This window comes from Eriocheir sinensis, chromosome 11 (assembly GCF_024679095.1).
Source record: "Eriocheir sinensis breed Jianghai 21 chromosome 11, ASM2467909v1, whole genome shotgun sequence".
Lineage (NCBI taxonomy): Eukaryota > Metazoa > Arthropoda > Malacostraca > Decapoda > Varunidae > Eriocheir > Eriocheir sinensis.
Genome location: NC_066519.1, coordinates 12226073 through 12246683, shown reverse-complemented (window position 1 = coordinate 12246683; position 20611 = coordinate 12226073). Strand labels below are relative to the sequence as shown.

Below are 20611 nucleotides of genomic sequence, written 5' to 3'. Positions count from 1 at the left end.
ATACCCAGCCCCCGAATAGATAAATAAGGATAGGTGTTAATTAAAGGGCTTAGGTAAACATGATACGTGTGAGTTGAACGTAAGAAAACAAGACAGGTACTTAGAAGGGTAGGAATGAGATAGTGCCTTAGGTAAACATTATAATACGTGTGAGTTGAACGTAAGAAAGCAAGACAGGTACTTAGAAGGGTAGGAATGAGATAGTGCCTTAGGTAAACATTTTAATACGTGTGAGTTGAACGTAAGAAAGTAAGACAGGCACTTAGAAGGGTAGGAATGAGATAGTGCCTTAGGTAAACATAATACGTGTGAGTTGAACGTAAGAAAGTAAGACAGGCACTAAGGAGGGTAGGAATGAGATAGTGACTTAGGTAAACATTTTAATACGTGTGAGTTGAACGTAAGAAAGTAAGACAGGCACTAAGGAGGGTAGGAATGAGATAGTGCTTTAGGTAAACATTATAATACGTGTGAGATGAACCTGACATTCCCCATCAAGAGGAAACTGTTAAATCAATGTATTCTGTCAGTCCTTAATTACACGACTCAGAATCATTGGTGAATCTTGCATGAAAGAAAATGTACTATAATTTCTTCCTACTGGAGCCTGGGACTAGCTTTATGATAGCCTATAATGGGCGGCGATGGTGCCCACCTGGTCCCCCAGCCCCATGTCGGCGTAGGTGATCTTGAGGTAGGCGTAGGTCTCCACGTGCGCGCTGCTCTCCTCCAACAGCAGCGCGGCGCACGCCTCCTGCCCGTAGTAGCCGTGGTCCGTGGTGGGCGCCAGATGCATGCGGGCGCCCAGGGCTCGCATCACCTCGTCCTCGGAGGCCAGCAGGGCGTCGGGCACGAACTCACCGTAGTCCAACATGCACAGCCTATGTATGCATGCAAACAGTAAAGTTTTGGACGTACGCTAAAGCTCCGCGTGACCTGACCTCCGTGCTCATATCCGTCACGTAAGAAGATTGATGGGTGGATAAGCTACCCGTGTTCCGTGTCCGCCAGCCCCTCGAGGGTGTGGATGCGCGCGGGGTAGGCCGGCACGGTGAGCACGGCGATGAGGCAGCCCTTGTAGGCGATGTCCACCACGAAGGCCGCCAACCACCAGCCGCCCAGGAACACACGGGCCGACCACCGACCCGGCACGCGCCCCGGTGGCTGGCACACCAAACCCTGGGGGTGGAGGGACAGAGAGAGGAACTTAGGTCTCTCTCTATCTCTATCTATCTATCTTTCTATTTATCTATTTCTATCACCTTCATGACATAGGCGAGAGAGGCCGCGAGGTTGGTGGGCGAGGGGTGGGTGGGGTGCGGGCGGGGTTGGAAGACTGAGAGGAGGGTGAGGGCGGCAGAGGCGATGACCAGCGCGCCCCCCACGGCCGCCCACATGTCCCAGGCGAAGGGGTACACGAGTTTGCGCCACCGGGGGACCTCAGGGGGAATAGGCAGGGCGAAACCGAACCTGAGGGGAAGAGGAGAAGGAGGAGGAGGAGGATGTAGAGAAAATTATAAGTAGAAACATTACTAGAAAAGTATATATATTTAATAGAGAGGAGGAGGAGGAAGTGGAGAAAGGTAGTAGTAGTAGTAGTAGTAGTAGTAGCAGTAGAAGTAATAGTAGTAGTAGTAGTAGTAGTGGTAGTCGTAGTAGTGCTAGTTGGAGAGGAGTTCAGAACCTTTGCATTGACAAGACACAGGAGAGGCGAGTGAGGTGGTAACAGTGCGTGGGTGATGGTGGTGGTGTGAACAGAGTGAGTGGCCGGCGTCATCCTCACCCTTCAGTCAAGTACGAGACGGACTGATCGAAGTGCTGCGCCCGCTCCTCCGTGATGGTGAAGTAGTTGATGGCGAGTTGCTTGTTCCCGCGGTACACCTCGCCCAGCAGCCCCACCCACGAGCCGTTCTCCAGCTCTCCCCACATGTCTGATGGAGGTGCGGGATTGGGAGAGAGGGAATGTTATTTTTAGAACTAGAATTGACCATTTTGAGGGGTTTGGTGTCATTACTACTACTATTACTGCCACACTCACTATCGGGGGCCTGTTCGGTGAGCGTGTACGTGAAGTTCATAGTCTGAGCCACCGTCTCCAGCAGCCTCACGCTCGTCCCGTCGAATTCTCCCTCGCTATTCGTGAAGACCAGCGGGGCGTCTGCGTTGTCGCTCGCTACCCCGATCTCCGCGCCGCCCAGGGTCTTGAACCGCTCCGGGAAGAGGGACTGGAAGCTTGGGAAGGCGATGACGTCCCATGGGCCTAAGGAAAGGAGACTGGGGCCTTCGGGGGAGTAAGGTAACCACGTCATCGCTGTTGTCATTATTCGTAAGCCTTCCTTCTCGTTCTCGTCCTCCTCCTCCTCCTCCTCCGTCAGGTATAGTAAGGCCAGGGCAGGGGTGCGTTCCGCCAGGGGTGTCGTCAGTAGGGTGGTAGCCTCAGCCCCTTCCCCGACCTTCAGTATAAGCAGGGTAGACAGGAACCAGGAGACAGGGGGCCGCTGCAGGGGGTCAGGGATAGCGTCCTGGGTCACCACGGCCACTACTGCACCTGGGGGTAACGAGGGAGACTAGTGTGCATGGTATTAGATTGAACTAGCTAGTGTCTTTAGAAAGGGGAGTGAACTTGTAGATAGATACGGCAGTGTTCTCGGCCGCTTTCTTCTCTCCCATCAACTATATTCTAAGGCTTAAAATGAGATGAATTGGGTTTTCATGAGTGTTTTGTGGCGTTCACGGTAGCTACAGAAGCTTTGTCAGACTGCCACTAGGGTCATAAAACTACCCATGGAAAGGTCTACAACTCCTACGAATGCTTTCTCTATCTTTATCTAGCTATTTACGTATCTACCTATATATCTATCATCTCTTACAGTCAGGTCCTCATCTTAACCCAACGAAACCTCTTCTCCTCCCCACGGTACAGATCGAAGCTTTGTCAGACTGCCACTAGGGTCATAAAACTACCCATGGAAAGGTCTACAACTCCTACGAATGCTTTCTCTATCTTTATCTAGCTATTTACGTATCTACCTATATATCTATCATCTCTTACAGTCAGGTCCTCATCTTTACCCAACGAAGATATTACTCATTGTAATATAACTAAGTTTCTTTTCGAACTTTGTCCCCTTGTCCGCTTGGTTAGTGGGTTAGTGCAGTAGTGTAGTTCTTCTTCCTCTTTCATACAGTTTTTCATTCTGCAGTTTTCCATGCTGGTCTTTTCCTTTCCTGCCAGCTTTGGCTTGGAGGAGGGGGGGGGGAGCCTTCGCCTTCTTTGTGCTGTCTCTTCATCTCCACCTTAGATAGTATAGTGTAGCTTGTGTACAACAACCTCGTAAGGACCAGCAGGTCTGCTGTTGTTTGTTCTTCCTTTGTGTTCCTTTGTGAAACATCCTCTCCTGCCCACGACTCCTATAAATGCTTTCCCTATCTTTATCTATCTACCTATCTACCTATCTATCACCTCACCTCGTACTGGCAGCTCCTCCTCTTCTGCCACTTCTTCGGGTAGGTCACGTGGGTTAGACTCCTTCGAGGTCACTATCAGAACCACATCCTTATTGGCGCTCTTCAGGAGGGCATCCACGCTGAAGGAGTTAAGGACATCTTCGTGTAGGAGCAGGGTGACGTGGAGTCCTTTGAGGGGCCCGGATAGGACTTCAGAGAGGGTGGAGGTGATTGTATCCTGCAGGTGGTGGTGGTGGTGGAGTGTGGTAGTGATGGTGGTGGTGGTGGAGGCGGGAAGAAGGAGGAGGAGGAGGGGAAGGGAGAGGATGGATGAGGTTGTAGTTGCCTTGAATTTTGGCATTGTAAAAGGAAAGGACAGTTTGGTGGTAGTAGTAGTAGTAGTAGTAGTAGTAGTAGAAAGAGAGGAATTATAGTCTGGATTTATGAATAGAAGTTAATAAAAAAAGTATGAATAACTTGATAGTCACAAAGGATACCAATAGTAGATAGATAGATAGATAAAGAGAGGAAATACAGTCCGGATATATGAATAGAAGTTAATAAAGAAATGTAAGGAAATTAGTATCAAGAAAATAGTTAGCTGGATAGTCACAGATAGGATAACAGGAGTAGGTAGATATATAGATAGAGAGATAGAGAAAAAGAGAGCAATTACAGTCCGGATATACGAATAGAAGTTAATAAAGAAATGTAAGGAAATTAATATCAAGAAAATAGTTAGCTAGTCACAGATAGTAGGCTACCGATTCCCTGCGCCTTCCTCTTCGCTTCCTCTTAGATACACACCCCACAGCCACGCCTCCTCTTCGTCTCCTCTTAAATACACACCCTGAGCCACGCCAAGATGATAATAAAAAGGAATTAGAAGAAGAATAATAAAGAATAACCAAGAGAATAAAGAATACCAGGTGTGTCAAGCCATATTTTCGTTATTTGAAATTTTCTGGAGAGGTCAAGCTTATTTTCCGGCCTCAGAGAAGGTCAGGAAAGGTTCATCTTGTCCACCAATACAAAAAAATAATAATAAAAAATAGCCAGTGTGTTTCTTCCGTGGTGCAGTGGCTACCATGCCTACCCACTAACACCCTGTCCTAAGTTCGAATCCGGCCACGGCAGTCGGCGTACAGCTCACCCACTTCATCCTTCCATTCTTGTCTACCACTACAGTAAATAAATAAACAAATAAATAAAATAGCTTCCATGTGTGCTTCCGTGGTGGAGTGGCTACCATGCCTACCCACTAACACCCAGGCCCACGTTCGAATCCCGGTGATGGGTTGGGAAAAAGAGGAAGGAGAGTAGTTGTATAGTAGTAATAGTAGTAGTAGAGTAGTAGTAGTGATAGTAGTAGAAGTAGTAGTAGTAGTAGTAGTAGTAGTAGTAGTAGTAGTTGGATACAAACGCCAAATCTTAATAGTTACCATGAAAGACTTATCTTTTTCACAGTCTTACTAATAATTAAATGGGCTAATGTTACAGAGATGCGCATTGAGGCCATGTGAAGCTGCAGTATATGCCCTTAACCTTATCTTATTTATCTTATTTACGAACACACTGGATAATGGGTTCCTCCTACCATGACTTCAAGGACTAATGTTACAGAGATGAGCACTAAGGCCACGTCGAGCTACAGTGTATACCCTTAACTTTATTTTACTTATCTTATTATTAAAACACAAGGTAGTCAAAACACCGGGGCTACGAGAAGCTTTATTCATTTATTCCTTGATCTTTATTGTTTTTATTTTCATTGAACCACTACAAAAAAGGCAATACATGCGTCACGTTTTGTTTTTTCATTGTTTTTTTTTAGATTCTTTTCATTTTCATTTTTCCTTGCATAAAATTACCATTCTTTTGAGCCCTCTCCTCTGTGTGTGTGTGTGTGTGTGTGTGTGTGTCCTTTCCTCCTGTATGTGTATGTGTGTTTGTGTCCTTTCCTCTGTGTGTGTGTGTGTGTGTGTGTGTGTGTGTGTGTGTGTCCTTTCCTCCTGTATGTGTATGTGTGTTTGTGTCCTTTCCTCTGTGTGTGTGTGTGTGTGTGTATGTGTGTGTGTGTGTCCTTTCCTCCTGTATGTGTATGTGTGTTTGTGTCCTTTCCTCTGTGTGTGTGTGTGTGTGTGTGTGTGTGTGTGTGTGTGTTACGAGCGAGGCAGCGGAAGACACAGTCAGCTGATCGAATGCTGGCTGGGCAATTTCATCATCATCATCATCATCATCATCATCATAACCCCAGTACTAATGACCCCCACACACACACACACGCACACGCACACAACAGGCCATAGTATCATTGTGTTTGCTAATAGTTTTCACACTGCACTCGTTTCCTTTTTCTATCCATCAGAGAAAGTGTAATTTTAAACGACTTTCTCATAATGGTATTCTTCGCTAGGCATCGCTGGGTGGTGGTGGTGGTGGTGGTGGTTATGATAGCAAGGATGTAGAGGAGAAAGAAGAAGAGGAGGAGTGAAAGTAGTAGTAGTAGTAGTAGTAGTAGTAGTAGTAGTAGTAATAGCTGGATACTAACGCCAATTCTTAATAGTTACGATGAAAGACTTATTTTCTCACAGTCTTGCTAATAATTAAAAGGAATTACACTATCACTATTAAACTATTACCACCACCACCACCACAACTACCACCATCACCACCATCACCACCATCACCACCACCACCACCACCAAAACTACAACTACGGGAACATCATATTATCACATATTACCTCAAGTATCACGAGACTCTCTCTCTCTCTCTCTCTCTCTCTCTCTCTCTCTCTCTCTCTCTCTCTCTCTCTCTCTCTCTCTCTCTCTCTCTCTCTCTAAACAATGGAGCCCAGTGTCCTTCCCTCCGTGCCCGCGAACACATAGCAGAGAATGGGTACCGGGTATCAGACTAGACTTGTGCCCCCCCCCCTCCCCTGGGTGTGTGTGGGTGTGGTGTGAGGTCCCAGCCGTGCCCAGGGATCCGTGAACTTGTAACCCCAAGCTGGAATAAGGTAGGCCTATCGTTTTCTCTTCTAATTTAAACCTCTATCTCTCTCTCGCTCGCTCTCTCTTAACATTTAATATCACCTTTAATTAAGCTCAAATACCCACTAATTCCACAGTGGTTATCGCCCTTGTGTGTGTGTGCGTGTGTGTGTGTGTACGTGACCTTTACAAGCCGTGACATCTATACGTATAAAAGGAAAAAATTTAGTGGCACAAGACGCGAAAAAGACCCCCAAAAGCCATGTAAAAGTCCTTGTGATCCTATGTTTGAGTTCAAGTCCTCCTTACTTGGCGCAAGGATTCGAACCCGAGCTCCCAAGTACAGAGGACTTACACTCTACCACTGAGCCACAAGGACCTTACGTGACCTCGTATTTTGAAGTCCTTTTCCGCGTCCTTGCCCATCTTACAGAGGAGGATAATTTTTACGTGTTTTTAGTGTGATTTGGCACGTCTGCATTTGTGTTCTGTGGTAGTGGGATCATTATTATGAGGTTTGTAACTTTAGCGAAAAAAGTGTAGTGTTTAGGGTCATTATTAAATCAATCACTAAAACAACCACTCAGGCAGTTAGTCACTCAGTTAAACAAGCAATCATTCAGTCAATCACTCAATTAGTCAATCATTCAATCAACCAAGAAATTACTCTATCCAACGTTGACATAGTGAACAAAACACAAACACACACACACATGCCAGTATAGTTTATGTTCATGTGTATACGCCGATACTTTACCACACACACACACACACACACACACACACATGGAGCTCGCTAGTACAGACATCAGCACATTCGCCTCACAATCTAGAGGTCGCGGGTGGAAAAGTGAAAACAGATGGCCAGTCTCCGTCCACCCCCAGCAGGGAATGGGTACAGGGTGGCGAGGTCCCAGCCGTACCCAAAGATCGGTCAATAAGCAACTCCAAGATCAAAGGGTGTACTGCTTGGTGACCTCGAGTCCAGACCGTGATCCGACCAAGGTGAGTTACATATCAAGATGGGGAACTGTAGTATGTTTGTGTCTGTGCCTCAAGGTAATTCAAGATATGTTCCTTGCAATCACATATTCGTACCGTACTGCTTGGCGATAGCGAGTCCAGACCGTGATCCGACCAAGGTGAGTTACATATCGAAATGGGGAACTGTAGTATGTTTGTGTATGTGCCTCAAGGTAATTCAAGATATGTTCCTTGCAGTCACATACTCGTCCTCCCTTTTATCATCATTCACATCATTCGCGAGTCCAGACCGTGATCCGACCAAGGTGAGTTACATATCGAAATGGCGAACTGTAGTATGTTTGTGTCTGTGTCTTAAGGTATTTCAAGATATGTTCCTCGCAATCACATTCTTGTCCTCCCTTTTATTATCATTCACCAGTTACAGTTAATGGGGGGGAAATGTATGTTTGTGTCTGTGTCTTAAGGTATTTCAAGATATGTTCCTCGCAATCACATTCTTGTCCCCCCCTTTTATCATATTCACCACCGTGCCTGCCGTCTATGGATATCTATGTAATAACAGCCTCGTCCGATACCTGCTTGTTAGAAATTACACATGTCACGTTAACAGTGTCACTCTTTCCCGTATTCCTGGTAGTGTGGCGTACTTGTTTCGCTTGTCAGTATGTACATTCGCTTTAGCTTTATATTGTTACGTTATGTTGAGATTATAAGTAGAGTGGTTAAGTAGTCCCAATAGTTAGGTAGTTATGATAGTATAGCTGTGTTAGGGTTACAAGAGAGCGAACCAGCTTTATTTTATATTAGTTTTGTTCTACACATTGTTGCGTCGTGTTGAGATTATAAGAAAAGTCACTAAGTAGTCTCCATAGATAGTTAGCACGATTTAGCTCTGAAAAGGTTGCAAGAAAGCGCATCACCATTTTGAGTTAGTTTTAGTTAATAGATTGTTATTCTTTTTAGACTGTTAGGTCGCGTTGAGCCTAAGAAGGGATGAAATAGCCCCCTTAGTTAGGTTGTAAATACCGTATACCTCTGAAAGGGTTACAAGAGAGCAGCCACCATTATAAATATTCGCTTTATTGTTTAACTTATAATATTGTTACGTCTTCTCGAGATAGGAAATAGTGATGAAATACCCCTCATAGCTAGTTTAAGACCACATATAGCTCTGACTGGATAACAAGACAACAGTTCACCATCATATACATTCCCTTCATTGTTTACGTCATTGTTGCGTTGTGTTGATTAGCAAGTGATTTAAGTAGTCCCCAGAAGTAGGTAAAGGGGCCCATGTAGCTCTGCCAGGGTCACAAGTGTTGCATCTCTCACCCATAAGACCCCGTGAGCTGGGATCGAACCCGAGACCAAACCCGCTGAGCTCAAAAGTTGTATGGAGACTCATTCCTTCGTCTTACACAATGATCGAATTTTACGTATACTAATTTTACGTATAATAATTTACAGTTTCGTTATAGCGTTCGTGATTATAATATTATTTCTGAAGGTTCATGTTGTGTTATGCCACTTAGATATTCAATTTAGCATCAGATGTCGTGTTTAAATAGTTCACTTATATAAGATTTAGTTAAGATTAACATATTTGAGGTTAAAGAAATTATATATGTTTGTTTTCTTTCCTTACACAATAATTGAATTTTACGTACAATAATTCCCTTTCTTTATAGCGTTCGTGATTATAATACTATTTCTGAAGATTCATTTAGTATCAGATCTCGTGTGTGAATAGTTCCCTTATGCAAGATTTAGTTAAGATTGACATATTTGAGGTTAAAAAAGTGTGTTTGTTTTTCTTCCTTTTGCAATGACTGAATTTTACGTATAATAATTCCCTTTCGTTACAGCGTCCATGATTATAATATTTCTGAAGCTTCATGTAATACTCCACTTGGATATTATTTTTTTTACTACAAAGGAGACAGCTCAAGGGCACAAAAAAAGGAAACAATAATAATAAAAAAAAGCCCGCTACTCGCTGCTCCTAAAAAGAATCCAAAGAGGTGGCCGAAAGAGAGGTCAATTTCGGGAGGAGAGGTCTCCAGGTACCCTCCTCTTTACCATCAGATGTCGTGTGTAAGTAGTTCCCTTATATGAGATTTAGCTAAGATTGACATATTTGAGGTTAAAGAAATTATGTATGTATGTTTTTCTTCATTTAAGGGCAAAATCTCCTCGCTTGTGTCGGTCCACGGAGCAAGCACATAGCCAAGCAGGAGGTATCGGGCGTTCCCTTGGGTGAGTACACGAGCCCTTTGCGAATGTGTTAAGATTATTTACGAGTGATATTTCTTTTTTAGCGAGTCATTTGGTATGCTTTATGTTTTATGAGGTTAATGAATGTTCCTTAGGCGAGCGATATATCGTTTTTTTCTTATTTTCTTTATTCTTTCTTTTTATATATGTTTGTATGTTTGTTTTTCTTCCTTAAGGGCAAAATCTCCTCGGTCGCGTCGGTCCAAGGAGCAGGTATCGGGCGTTCCCTTGGGTGAGTACACGAGCCCTTTGCGTATGTTAGATTATTTACGAGTGATATTTCTTATTTAGCGAATCATTTGGTATGCTTTTTGTTTTATGCGGTTGATGAACGTTCCTTTAGGCGAGCAGGGGAGTCGTTTGCGTTGTGTGAGTTTGTATACCGTCCCCTGATTTTGATTTGTTTTTTTGGCACGTCGTGGTGGAGGGGAAGGAGGAGGGCAGGTGTGTGTGTGTGTGTGTGTGTGTGTGTGTGTGTGTGTGTGTGTGTGTGTGTGTGTGTGTGTGTGTGTGTGTGAGGTTTTTCACTTGCTTAGTTTTATTATTGTTTTTTTCCTTCGTTCTTTCATCTTCATCGTGTGATATATCGTTTTTTTTCTGTTATTTTCTTCTTTATTCTTTCTTTTTATAGTATCACATTTTACATCATTTCTTTGCATCATATTCTTTTCTTTCTTTCCTTCTCTTTCTTTATTCCATTCTTTTTTCCTTGTCAGTGGTCATCATCATCATCATCATTATCACTTATCATTATTATCATCATTACTATTATCATCACCAGTCTGACCGTCATCACATCATCAGTATCACCATCATCACCATCATCACCTTTATAAATATTACGCTTCATTACGAGTCTAGGCCTAAGGGGTCATGGAGGGGAAGGTGGTGGTAGTGGTGGTGGTGGTGGAGGGGGTCGTTGTGGTGGTGGTGGTGGAAGCCTTGCTCTAGATAAGGTAAGGGCAAGCGGGGGGCACTTTGGTGGTGGTGGTGGGTACTGGAGGGGCAGCTAAGACGAGGAGGAGGAGGAGGAGGAGGAGGAGGAGGAGGAGGAAATAGAAGAGGAAGAAGTAAATACTGAACATGTTGAAAGATGAGGAATATAGAAGGAAGAGGAGGACAAGAAATAGGAAGAGGAGGGAGAGGAGGAGGAGGAAAAAATAGAAGAGGAAGAAGTAAATACTGAACATGTTGAAAGATCAGGAGCATAGGAGGAAGAGGAGAACAAGATATAGGTAGAGGAGGGAGAGGAGGAGGAGGAAGAAATAGATGAGGAAAAGTATATACTGAACATGTTGAAAGATTATGGATATAGGAAGGAGAGGAGGACGAGAAATAGGAGGAAGAGGAGGAGGGAAAAGAGAATGACGAATAGATTAAAATGTTATGAAAGGAGGAGGAAGAGGAAGAAGAAGAGGAGGAAGAGGAAATAGATTGAAAGATTATGAAGAGGAGGAGGAGGAATAGGAAAAGGAAGAAAGATAAGAGAATATTGAATAGGTTGCAAGATTAGGAAGAGAGGAGAAGAGGAGGAAGAAGAAGAAAAGAACAAGATAATCAGAGTAGAAGAGTGTATGGAAGGGCGTCACGTGGGCGGGGGGAGGGGGGGGGGGCGGGCAGGCAAAGGGCGAGGGACTTTTACACGATTTTACAGTAAAAAAACATGACAGGTCGGGGCTTAGGGGAGTGAGGGCGTGCTGTCAGGGGCGGGGGAGGGAGCGTTACCGTGGGGGGCGGGGGACAACACCGGTGGGTCCTCGCTAACGTGGCTGGTGGGGGCGTGGGGGGGGCGTGGGGGGCGTCACAGGCGGTTAAGGGCGTGTGATGGGGCGCCTCGGGGTCATCGCGTCGGCGTGGGTGGGGGGCGGGGCGTGCGTGGTGGGGGGCATGGGGGGGCGTGGGGAGCGTACAGGCGAGTCATCTCGTTGCAGGGGGGCGGAAAGCGTTACCTAAGGGGGGGCTCGAGAAGGTCATCACAGGTGGGTCATCTCGTCGCGGGGGGGCGGGGAGCGGCGCGACGCCCCCAGACAATCGGCGAGGGAGGCGGCGCGTGAGCGGCGGCGCGGGGGGGGAGCGCCGTCCCCCGCCAGGCTAGAGTCCGAGGCGGCGGGGTGCAGGGAGCGGGGCGCCAGCAGGCTCTCGGTGCTCTTGGGCTTGGCGAAGAGGCAGGTGTGCAGCTGCGGCGGCTCCAGGCTGAGGCAGTCGCACGAGAAGCACGAGCCGTCCAGCGGCGACACCAGGTTCTCCGACGAGCGCGGCGCAGGCCGCACGCCGCCGCTGCCGCCGCCTACCCCAACGCCCACGCCCATGCCGCCGCCCGGCACGCCCGCTGCGGCTCCCGCCGCCACGTTCTCCTTGTCGTCGTCCCTGAGGCGCTGCGTGCTGTAGCAGCGCGCCTTGTCCCCAACCCGCGCCGAGCCCCTCGGCGGGATGGTGTCGATGAAGCCGTACCCGAAGCCGTAGCCGCCGATGCCCCGCGCAGACAGCAGGTTGTCCCACGAGCGGGGCTTGCACCGCTGCCACTGCTGCTGCGCCACGCTCTGCAGCGACCCCGTGGGCGTGCGGATCGGCGGCGCCGGCGACCCACACTCCGATGCCACGCGGGAGCGGCGCCCCGCGCCGGGGGAGCACGTCAGCTGCAGGTACTGCTGCTGCTGTTGTTGTTGCTGCTGCTTCTGTTGCTGCTGGTGCTGTTGTTGCTGCTGGTGCTTGCGGTGACCTTGGTGGTGGTGGTGGTGGTGGAGCGGCGAGGGGGACGGGGCGTGGGGCTGAGGGGTGGTGCAGGGGGTAAGGGCGCCCCCCCAGTGGTCCTGCGAGGACCGGGCGGGAGTCTGGGAGGCACTACAGGGGCTGGCGGGGGGGATGCGGTACTGGAGGGGGGGAGGCAGCACCCTGGAGGAGGTGCTGGCGGGCAAGGGGGAGGAGGAGGTGGTGGTTGAGGTGTTGGTGCTGGAGGCGGGAGGAAGCTGCTGCCGGTGGCGGTGGTGGTGGTGCTGGTGGTGGTGGTGGTGGAGGTGGTGGTGGTGGTGAAGGTGGTGGTGGAGGTTCTGACGGCCAGACATCGTGTGGTGGGGGATGCGGTAACCTTGGGCCGTCCAGGCTGGGGAAGAAACCAGCAAGGCGGCATCAGGCGTCTGTCGGGGCCCCGCCGAGCAGCCGTCACGCGATGCACGCCCGCACCCACGCCCACGCCCACGCCCACACACACACACACACACACACACACACACACACACACACACACACACACACACACACACACACTCTCTCTCTCTCTCTCTCTCTCTCTCTCTCTCTCTCTCTCTCGGGGAGGGGACACTTAAGGCATTAGTCGTCACGTTGATCCACAGTGTGTTCCTGAGGGTCGTGGACGTGAGGTCAAGAGGTCATTCATTATTCATTAAGTGTTTCACGTGAAGGGGCAAAGGAGCATGCAAACAACTCGATCCCTTGTGTTCGTTGTGGACACTGACGGGGGGGGGAGGGGGAAGAGGGGAGGAGGAGGTGAAGGAGGAGGACAACGACGAGGAGAAGGAAGAGGAGGAGAAGGATCGCCCTTGGTGGGTGAGGGAGGTGACGGGTCGTGTCGGGTCGGTGCAGGTCGGGGCTGGGCGGGGCGGGGCGGGGCGGGGCGGGCGTGGCGTGATGGCTGCTCTGAGCCGAGGGTTATTGGTCGTGTTCAAGGCTGGGTGACGCGCCTCAACAGTCACGCGTGTCACATTCTGACTTTATAGTAAAATGTATTAAAAAAGCTTGGGATGTGCGTTATAAATATTTACAGTGGAGGGAACAGTGACGAGGCTGAGTAAAAAAATACTGGTCCAGTAGTAAGTAGTAGTAAGTGAGTAAGTAAGTGGTGGGTGAGTGAGGGGACGCCACTGCCTGCTGGACAGTGGCTGACCGGCTGCCTGCCTGCCTGCCTGCCTGCCTGCTTTTCGGGCATGCTGAGCTGAGCTACTGCGGAGAAAACATGCTGAAAACAAACACATGCCACAAATAAGTGTGAAAACGTTCTCTAGGACTAAGAGGAATGGCGGCAGGGCGCCGCAGGGAGCGGGGGTGCCGCGGGGGCGGCCGCGACTCAGGCCATGTGGGTGCGGTAGGCGGAGAGGGAAGCGGCCAGCGCCCCCACGGTGCGGCTCACGTCCCCCGCCGGGAACCACTCGCTGCCGGAGGACTCCTGGGGGGAGGAGGCTGCCCGCGGGGGCATGGCGGGCCAAGGCGGGGGTGGGAAGGGCAGGGCGGGCGGGCGCGAAGGTGCCTCCTCGCCGGGGCGGGCGCCCTGGGACTTCCTGCGGCGCGGCGGCGGGTTCCTGCGCGGCCGCGGCGCCGCGTCTAGATCGACGGACGCCTCGTCGTCACTGAGCACGCCGCGGTCCTCGCGCGCCGGCGCCAGGCACTGTCGGGGGCGCGGCGTACCGTACACTGAGGACTCGCTGGACACCTCCGAAGGCAGGCTGTCGTAGGCAGGGGTGCGCGCCTCGCCGGGCCGCTCTTCCAGGGAGTTGTCTGACGACCAGCGCGCCTCCAAGGAGTCTGACCTCAGGCGCGGCTCCTGCGGCGGCGGGGCAAAGCGATACACGTCGGCGGCGGAAGCGGATGCCTCGCGGGCGGGCGTAACGAGCGAGTCCGTGCAGAGAGAGCGGGAGCGCGCCGAGACCACCGTGCGGCCCGAGTGGTCCGAGGCGGCGCTGCTGGTGGTGGCGGCGGCGCGCTCCTCGCTGCCCGCCCACGAGAAGGATGAGCTGGAGCGACTGCGGCGGGCAGGCAGCAAGGCCTGTGGGGGGGGCTGGGCCTGCTTGGTGGCCTGAGGGGGCGCCAAGGTGGGTGGAGGGTCTGCCGAACGTGACTTGTGCTTGGCCTGGGCCTTGAAGGACCCCTTCCTTTGGGCCGCCCAGCCCCGCGCCTCCTCCGCCGCCGCCGAGGCGTAGATCCAGCTGGCGGTGAGGCTCTCCCGCCCCTCAGCATCGCGCTCGCGCCGCGCCCCGCCGCTGCTGCTCTTGCGTCGCACTTTCTCCGTCGAGCCGCCGGCAGCCCAGTCAGGCCGCAGCGGCTGCGGCGGCTTGCGCCAGGCGGGACTGCTGCCCGCCACCTCCTCCGCCTTGCCGTGGCCGCCGCCCGTGAGCCTCCCCAGCAGGAACGCGTCCACGCCCTCGCCGCCCTCCCTGCCCGGCGTCCTGGCGGGGGGCCGCGCTTTGGTCACGTGGGTGCAGGAGCCTTTGGAACACTCTCGGGGGGGCGGCGGCCCCACCAGGGACTGCGTGGACAGCCGGAACGACTCTGAGCGGCTGATGGCCGGCGTCTTCTTGGGAGGACTGTCCCGCTTGTCTGGCGGCGGCGGCGGCGGCTCGCACAGGGAGTTGCAGGACCGGTGCTTGGCTGCCTTGGGCGTCGCGTCGCGGGGCTGCTGCAAAGGCGGCCCCTCGACTCTAGGGGGCCGCGAGAGACTCCAGTGGCGCTCCCCCGAGGCGGTGCGTGGCCGGTGGGGCTCCGTGAAGGAGCCGCCGCGCACGATGGCCGGCTCGGGCGTGGAGGCGGCGAAGGGCAGCGACAGGAACTGCCGCAGCTGCAACTCGTTGGGCCGCACGTGGGACGACACCTCCTCGGGCTCGTCCTCCAGCCCGTACTCAATCTTCTCGCCGGCGGCCTCCTCGGGGCCCGACAGGTTGATGAGCTTGTCCTCGTCCAGCGAGGAGGACTTGACCCTCGGCGCCGAGCTGGACTCTCGCTTCTTCTTGGCCCGCGCGGCGCGGCGGTGCGGCAGACTGGAGGTGCAGTAGTGGAACACGGAGCGCCGCGTCGGCCTCTTCGGGCTGCGGTCGTACACCTCCAACCCGCACAGCCCCGCCGAGTGGGGCGGCGAGGGAGGCGCCGGGGGGGTGACCGGCTCCTTGCGGGGCTGGGGTGGTGCCGCGCCGCCCTTCAGCTCGCGGATGACGGTGTCGTAGGTGAGGCACTGGTCGCCGGGCACGCACGAGATGGAGTACGCCTTGCTCAGCCGCGCCGAGTGGGAGCGGCGCAGGCCGCCCTCCTCGCCCTCCGGCGTCCTGCTGCTGCGGCCGCTCTGCCGGGATGCCTGATCCCTCCTGGCGCCGCTGCCCCGCACCCCGACCCCAGCCTGGCCACGCTGCCCCGGGATGCTGCCGTCCGGGGCGGGGGCCTCCTGGGCGGGGCGGGGCTCCCTCAGGCGGCTCAGCTCCGCCTCGTGCCATGAGTCCGCGTCGTCGGGGCCGCGCCACGCCTCGGCGCTCAGTGCCCGCCGGTGACTGGGGAAGCCTCGCGCCTCGCCCTCCTCCCCCGCACGCCCTGGACCGCGGCCCCTCGCCTCTCGCTCCCCTGGAGTCAGTGGCCCCCGCCGGTCAGGCCTGGAGGCGTGGCTGCTGCAGCACAGCGGGTTGGTGCAGGCGGGCGGCGGCGGTGGCGGCGGTGTGTAGGGCAGGTCGGCCGCGGCGGGCAGTGCGTTGGCGTAGAGGCGTCGCGCGCCCCAGGGATAGCGGGCGCCGCCGGCGGGGCTGCAGAGCGGCATGACGGCGGGGTCCGCGTACAGGCTGAAGTGAAAGTCCGCTGAGGGCACCAGGCTGGTCGGGGGGGCCGAACGTGGGGGCGGGGCGGGGTCAGGGCTGTGTGCCTCTCGCCGGGGCGGCAGGGCCGGGGGCGGGGGAGGCGTGGGCGCCCTGGCGACGGGGCGTCGGCCGCCCTCCCCCCCCTGGGCCCCACAGCCCTCCTCCCGCGGGGTGGGGGGGTGGGGGTGGCTGTGTGCCGAGTGCCTGCAGCTGTGCGAGGCACCCGGGAGGTGGCGGTGGTGGTGGTGGTGATGGTGGTGGTGGTGGTGCCGCAGACCTGTGGTGGAGTGAGAGTGATGGAGGTGAGGGAGGTGAGGGGGGTGGATGTTGTGGAGGTGGAGGTGGTGGTGAAGGAGCGCGGCGGTGGCTAAGGTGGAGGTGGAGGAGGTGTTGGGGGCGGTGGAGGCGGTGTTGTGGGTGGGGGTGGCGGGGGGCGGGAGGAGGCAGGTGAGGTAGCGGGGGGGCGGCAGGAGGCGGCGCTGAGCCTTGAGCCAGTCCAGCAGGCGGGCGTGAGCGATGTTGTGGGCGTGGCGCGCGGGGGACGAGGCCAACTTACCCGCCAGCAGAGACTTCTCCTGGTGACACAGCCGCTCCAGCTCGTTCATCTTGTCCTGCAGGAGGCGCTGCAGCTGGATGTAGCGCATGTGCAGCTCCACCTGGCGAGGGGGTCAGCGAGACACATTATTCCCGGCACCGCCTGTCACCCCAGCCCTAGGCGTCAACACCTGTCTGTCTGGGCCTGTTAGCCTGTCTGTCTGTCTGTCTCTGGCTGTCTGGGAGCCTTGACTGGTGGATACTCTAATTACTGATCTAAATATGTGTTCTGAAGGTTCCGTCACGTAAAGGTTAAATAAGGTCAAAATTGTGGGTGGGAAGAGTCTTAGTTTGTGTTTAGTGGTGATGGTGAAAAGGTGAACACTGTCTAGCTACCTTAAGGCATTGACGAGTGGAAGAATACTCTTATCACTAATATAAACAGTGTCCTCTAAGGCTTCCATCACTTATGAAAAGGTCAAATAAGGCCAAAAACTCTTAGTGTGGAGTAAAGGTCAGTTTGTATGTAAAGCTAATGGAGAAAAAGGCGGATATTGAGGTGGAGATTAATTTAGGTGGAACGGAGGTGGTGGTGGTGGTGGTGGTGATGGAATGTGGTGTGGCGTGATGGAGTGCTGACGTGTATGGGCGGTGGTGGTGGTGGTGGTGATGGTGGTGGTGAGGGCTGAGGGGGGAGGGTGCTTAAAGGGAGATGTGTGACCGCGGGATGAGGGAGAGAGGGAGAGAGGAAAGGGGGAGAGATGGGTGAAAGGTGAGAGGGAAGGGAGAAGGAAGGAAGGAGGGAGGGATAGAGGAGGAGGAGGAGGAGCTGTGTGACCGCGGGATGAGGGAGAGAAGGAGGGAGAGAGAAGGGGGAGAGATGGGTGAAAGGTGATAGAACAGGAGAGAAGGAAGGTGGAAGGGAGGAGGGAGGGTTAGAGGAGGAGGGAGAGAACGAAAACGGAGGAGAGGAAGGAAGAGGAACACAAAGTAGATGACAGGGAGAGAAAGGAGGGAGGAAAGAAAGGGAGGGAAAATGAATGAAAGGAGGAGGAAAGAGGAAAAAAAGAAAAAAAAAGAGAGGAGAATAGGAAGAGGACATACGGAAGAAGGGAGGGATAGAAGGGTAAGAGAAAAGAGGAAAACGAAGATAATGAGAGGAAGGGTGACTAAAAGATGATGCAAGAGTTTGAGATTAAGAATGAAGAACACATATTTGACAAGGCTTTCGTAGGAGTTGTGGGCATTTCCAGGGGTAGTTTTATGACCCTGGTGTTAGTTTGACCCTTCCTCTGTACCGTGGAAACACTCATTAGAACCCGACTGACCTCTCTTTAACCTTGAGAAATTGTTAATGTGAGAACCGAAAGTGCTTTATAATACCAACCTAAAAAGACCATAATCATTCTATCACTATCACCACCACCATCACCACCACAAGCACAACCATTTCCAACCATCATCACCATCACCACCACCATCACTACTCTACCTTACGCATACAATCTTCGACCAGCACAACCATTCACAACCATCATCACCACCATCACCACTACCATCACTATACCTTATGCACGCAGTCTTCAAAAAGCACGACCATTCTCATTCGGTCGCCGCAGCTCTGGATAAAGTTGACCAGCGCCTTGTGATCCGCCTTCTCCATGTCCTGGCCGTTAATGGACAGGATGACGTCACCTGCGGAGGATTCGTAGGAGGAGGATCGGCAGGAGAAGGAGGATGAGGAAGAGGAGGAGGTAGAGAGGGGAGTTTTAGTGTATAGAGGATGAGTAGATAGAGTAAGGAGGAGGAGGAGGAAGGGGTATGAGGGAGAGGAGGAGGTAGAGAGGGGAGTTTTAGTGTATAGAGGATGAGTAGATAGAGTAAGGATGAGGAGGAGGAAGGGGTATGAGGGAGAGGAGGAGGAAGAGGTAGAGAGGGTGGTTTTAGTGTACAGAGGATGAATGGATAGAGTAAGGAAGAGGAGGAGGAGGAGGAGGTAGTAGAGAGGAGAGTTTTAGTGTACAGAGGATGAATGGATAGAGTAAGGATGAGGAGGAGGAGGGGGTATGAGGGAGAGGAAGAGGAGGAGGAAGGGAAAGGGAAGAAGATAAAGGAGAAGGAGGAGGAGGAAGAAGAGGAGGAGGAGGAGGAGGAAAGAGGAGGATTCATTAACCGTATAGAGAATGAAGGAAATAGAGGAGGAGGAGGATTAAAAAGAGGAAGAGGAGGAGAAGGAAGAGGAGGACGAGAAAGGAAGGGAGAAAGAAAAGGGATGTAAGGAGGGAAGGAAGGAAGAAAGGAAAAAAAAGGAAGGAATAGAGAGAAAAGAAAAAGAAAAAAAAGAAAAGGAAAGGAAAGGAAAAACAAGATAGCGAGGAAGATATTGAAGGCAGGCAGGGTGCTATCTATCATACATCTCACACCATCATCTATCGATCCAACTATCTATCCATCCATCCACCCATCCACCATACTCACCCTCACGCATGCCGGCACGGAAGGCGGGTCCGCTATACTCCACGAAGTCCACATAAGTAATGACCTCGATCTCCCCGTCCCTCTTGTAGTGAATCCCATAGCTCTGCGGATCGAGGTGGGTGAGGGAGGAGATTAATTAGAGGTTAGTGAGAGAGGAGGTTAGTGAGAGGAGGTTAGTGAGAGAGGAAGTTAGTGAGAGAAGGTTATTTGATTATGTTAGTTTAGTTGAGTTGTGGTTAGGTTAGGTTAGTTGAAAGGTTAGGTTAGGTTACAGGAGGTTAGGTTAGGTTAGGTTAGGTTAGTTGAGAGGAGGTTAGGTTAGGTTAGGTTAGTTGAAAGATTAGGTTAGTTGGAAGGTTAGGTTAGCTGAGTTGTGGTTAGGTTAGGTTAGTTGAAAGATAAGGTTAGTTGAAAGGTTAGATTAGTTGGGAGGAGGTTAGGTTAGGTTAGGTTAGTTGAAAGATTAGGTTAGTTGAAAGGTTAGGTTAGTTGAAAGATTAGGTTAGTTGAAAGGTTCGGTTTGTAGAGAGGAGGTTAGGTTAGGTTAGGTTAGGTTAGTTGAAAGATTAGGTTAGTCGAAAGGTTAGGTTAGGTTAGAGGTGGTAAGTTAGTAGAGAGCCTGGTTAAAGATGGGTTGGGGGGTTGAATGAGAGTGACAAGGGAAATGAGATTAGTGAAGAGGTTGGTTAAGAGGAGAAGCTTGATAAGGGGTGGAGGGTAGGAGAGGAAAGAGAAGGGGAGGAAAGGAAAGGAAGGGAAAAAGGGATTGAAAAGGATGTGAAAGGGAAAAAGAGAAAGTGAGGGAGAAGATTAGTAAGAAGGGTTTAGTGGAGAGGATGGTAAAGGGGTGGAAAGGGAGAGGATATAGAGGAGAGAGAGAGAGAGAGAGAGAGAGAGAGAGAGAGAGAGAGAGAGAGAGAGAGAGAGAGAGAGAGAGAGAGAGAGAGAGAGAGAGAGAGAGAGAGAGAGAGAGAGAGAGAGAGAGAGAGAGAGAGAGAGAGAGAGAGAGAGAGAGTTATGATAAACCCTACGGTGGTTACTCCCGCATTTCATTTAATCTTAAAAGGTACTACATGGGTTGCTAATACTGCCCTTTCCTTTCCTTCCCTTCCCTTCCCTGCCCTGCCCTGCCCTGCCCTTCCCTTCCCTGCCCTTCCCTTCGGTTCCCTTCCCTTCCCTTCCTCTTTCTCCCCATCCATCAAATTACACACCATTATTTTCTCTTCCTTTGCTTTCCCTTCCCTTCCCTTCCCTTTCTCTTTCCTTCCCTTCCCTTTCCTTCCATTCCATTCGTCTTTCTTCTCTTCCTTTCCATTCCTTTCCTTTCCTTTTCCT

At 51.9% G+C, this 20611-nt stretch overlaps 1 protein-coding gene across 1 annotated transcript in view; it reads right to left on the bottom strand.

Annotated features, from left to right (window-relative positions):
* Nucleotides 1–13153: 13153 nt before the first annotated feature.
* Nucleotides 13154–20611, bottom strand: part of LOC126996833 (serine/arginine repetitive matrix protein 1-like) — an 18566-nt gene continuing 11108 nt past the window's right edge. The window contains exons 3-5 of the mRNA XM_050857706.1: nt 19277–19379; nt 18366–18493; nt 13154–16920 (exon numbers count right to left, since the gene is read on the bottom strand). Of these exons, the coding sequence (XP_050713663.1) occupies nt 13783–16920; nt 18366–18493; nt 19277–19379 (3369 nt within the window). The 3' untranslated portion in view covers nt 13154–13782. The remainder of the gene's footprint in view (nt 16921–18365; nt 18494–19276; nt 19380–20611) is intronic.